At 40.1% G+C, this 2,931-nt stretch overlaps 1 protein-coding gene across 1 annotated transcript; it reads right to left on the reverse strand.

Annotated features, from left to right (window-relative positions):
- Window positions 1-280: 280 nt before the first annotated feature.
- Window positions 281-2,931, reverse strand: LOC104239112 (uncharacterized). Its single transcript, XM_009793644.2, has 2 exons — window positions 2,839-2,931; window positions 281-1,688 (listed from the first exon to the last, which is right to left on the reverse strand). Exon 2 carries the CDS (start codon window positions 1,662-1,664, stop codon window positions 744-746), a length of 921 nt encoding a protein of 306 aa, XP_009791946.1. The 5' UTR covers window positions 1,665-1,688; window positions 2,839-2,931; the 3' UTR covers window positions 281-743.

Genomic DNA, 2,931 nt, shown 5'->3' on the forward strand with positions numbered 1-2,931 from the left:
ACATATAAAAAGAGTAGCTTTTGGGGCCTCTAATTTTGTGAGGCCTAAAGCGACTGCTTTGGTAGCATGAGGGTTAAGCCGCCTTTGTATTAGACCGAGGCATGCCACGTGAAGAAAGGCAGAGATCAATACCTCTTTCGTGATTATTATAGACGTATCACAAGAGGGGGAAAAAACAAAATAAGAAGCCCAACAATAGCCAAACTTCTAGAAAATAAAGCCAGCTACTTCACAAAACAAAAGGCAGTTTAGAAGCTCCTCAAAGACCCAAGGGCTATTGTTCATCGTCTTTTGAAATAAGATTGAGGCAAATGTAACGAGCATATACAAAAGGAGAGACAATGCTACAACAACACGGTCCCTTACCGTGCATAATGTTACATTCAATGAATAGTGCAGCCCTAGCATAGCTCAAATATCAAACAACAAATAGGAATTCCCTTTGATAAATATGGAGACTTAAAGAAGATAAACAATGGGAAGACTGTATTTCGTTCGAGGAGTGGCGGTTAAAGGATCACCATTTCACCCTCTACTAAGACAAAGATCTCTAACATTGTAGAGAAAATGACTCCTTCATATATGGGTGGGGACACCTTACATTCTTGAACCGATAACCATCTTTCGGAGCTGATCTATTGCTTCGTTAAATTAGCCATCAACATGATGGGCCCTAGAAAATCAATGTACATAACTGCATGGCAAAACCATTCGGTTGCGCGTTGAAAATGCTGTAGGCCACGTTAGCGGAAAAATTCAACATGACCAGCAATATCCCTGCACAACATTTTTGCTTCACCTGCCAACTTCAAGCTTCTTGAAATCACAAGTCCGGTTTTTTTGTGTGTTGATGTTGGTTTATATGATTTGGCATCCTCCTCATTTCCCAATGAAAGAGCTTCCCTAGCAGGAACCACATTTTCCCACCAAAATTCCCACAAAATTCCATGCATTAACTCCCAATAACTCCGCTCTCTGTAGACACGGAATATTGTGCTCCCATTTGGTGTCCAACAATACACATCAACCCAATCTCTGTCCATGATTTCCATTTGCCCCTGCACCTGAGGCATGTAGTAGAACGGCATAGTATTCCATGGCAGCCCCTTTTCTGGCTTTCCTTTGTTATATGGGCATTTCACTTCCAGGATCCCACCCCCCGGCAAGCATCCAAGGAGACCATCCGGGGAGGCACCAACCCAACCCAATCGCTCATCCGAATGGACTGCAAACCCAAGTGAGCTCACATCGCGGCCGGTGATGCTTTTATAGCGCTCTATGGCTACTGCTTCCATGAGAACACCCCAATCCATGGCGCACCTGCTAGCAGATTGTATTAATTGGACATCTGGAGAGAATACCTTCTCATGCCAGAGCTCATTTCGTCGATTCCCTTTCCAGAATCCTAAAGCAGTGCTGAAGGTGCTTGTAGTCAATTTGTCCTTGCGAAGGGCAAACCACTCATCAGAACGTTGTGGAGCATTTGATTGGGTCAGGCACGCTGTCAAAACTTGTGATGGTGGAGGATAATTGATAAGAGGAAAACTTGGTGCTGCCAAAGTTGAGAAGCTCCTCAAGAAAACAATGCCGTGATAGCTTCTGCCAGGAAGTGGCACCGCTGCTTTCTGAATGCTGCTGAATCTAGAAATGCAGGCATTGGTCATAGCTGATGGCTAACTGTTTCAATCCTGCAAATTAATAAATAAAACCATGAAACACAAGTAGGAAAACAGCTTGCTTGGCGGAGCAAGTTTAGACCGTAACTCAATGATTGGAAAAATGGTCAAGGCAAGACAAGAATTTTCCAATGATCATTTCGGTGTGAACAAGAGAGTAGACATTAAATGAAATTTTGGGAAACCAAAGGAGGATACTGGTAGTGCTACTTTTTTTTTTTTTTCTTTTCTAATACATATTAAATCAAACTAGCTCAATTTAAGGCAGCAAAGCAAACAGCACTACTTTTCCAATTACACAGCAAAGGCAAACATTTCATAGAGGTTCTTCAAATTCTCAAATGCTGGTTTTCCTTTCAATTCAATCCAACCTAAAATTCATCATCCAGCACTCCCTCAAAAGTGAGATTCACGGACTGAAGGTTTATGCATGGAACATTAGGTCTTGGTGATCTGTATACTTTAATGATCAGGACCCACAAACTATACAAAAGAAATTTTTCTTACTCTCATCTAGTCATTGATAAAAACTACCCCGTACCAAAATTTACAATTTAGCAAGAAAAACGTTTTAGCTCCCGTTTGGGGAGATTGTCCCTGTTATTTCAAATTCAAAGGCTTAAATTTTTTTGCACCTATTTGAATATGCTTAAAATTTTAGGATTTGAAAGACAAACTCAAATCACAGCTCAGTTTGGCTCTAATTTTAGGATTCACTCCAAATGACACTTAAAATGTGAATGACTCAATTGAACTCTAGAAGTTTGAGGTCTCCTTTTGAAGTCCAAATGTCTCCATCCAAACAGACCATTAAAGACATACAACCCAATATTCAGAAAAAGTTCAGGTTTCAATCTTATCTTCTACATACTCAGCCAAATTAAACTAAAAAGAATGAATTATGGAAACAGATACAAGGTGTTTGAATAATTGCCTATGAGAACATCTTTCAAGTTTTGGTGAAACAAAACTAATATCAATATCCTAGAGACAGGAAAAGGTGCTCAAAAACAAAAATCTAACAAAAGGGTGTTATTTTTGCTTAATAAAAATAAAATAAATCAAAGGGAACTAAAGAATCCCACATTAAACTGAACTAACCAGTTGAAGGTAAAAGGATTATCAGCTGGAATTTCAAAATGAAAGTAGCTGTTGAAAATACCTGCATCGGAAGGCGGGAAGCGGGCGCGGGTGGAGCTCTATCCAAGAGGGGAAGAAGATTGCGGCAAAATGTGGAAAAAAATGGTTTTTAGAC

The sequence above is a fragment of the Nicotiana sylvestris genome, chromosome 5 (assembly GCF_000393655.2).
Source record: "Nicotiana sylvestris chromosome 5, ASM39365v2, whole genome shotgun sequence".
Taxonomy (NCBI): domain Eukaryota; kingdom Viridiplantae; phylum Streptophyta; class Magnoliopsida; order Solanales; family Solanaceae; genus Nicotiana; species Nicotiana sylvestris.

Excerpts from the sequence above, each read along its gene's own strand:
- LOC104239112 (XM_009793644.2), bottom strand. The coding sequence starts at position 1,664 with ATGACCAATGCCTGCATTTCTAGATTCAGCAGCATTCAGAAAGCAGCG.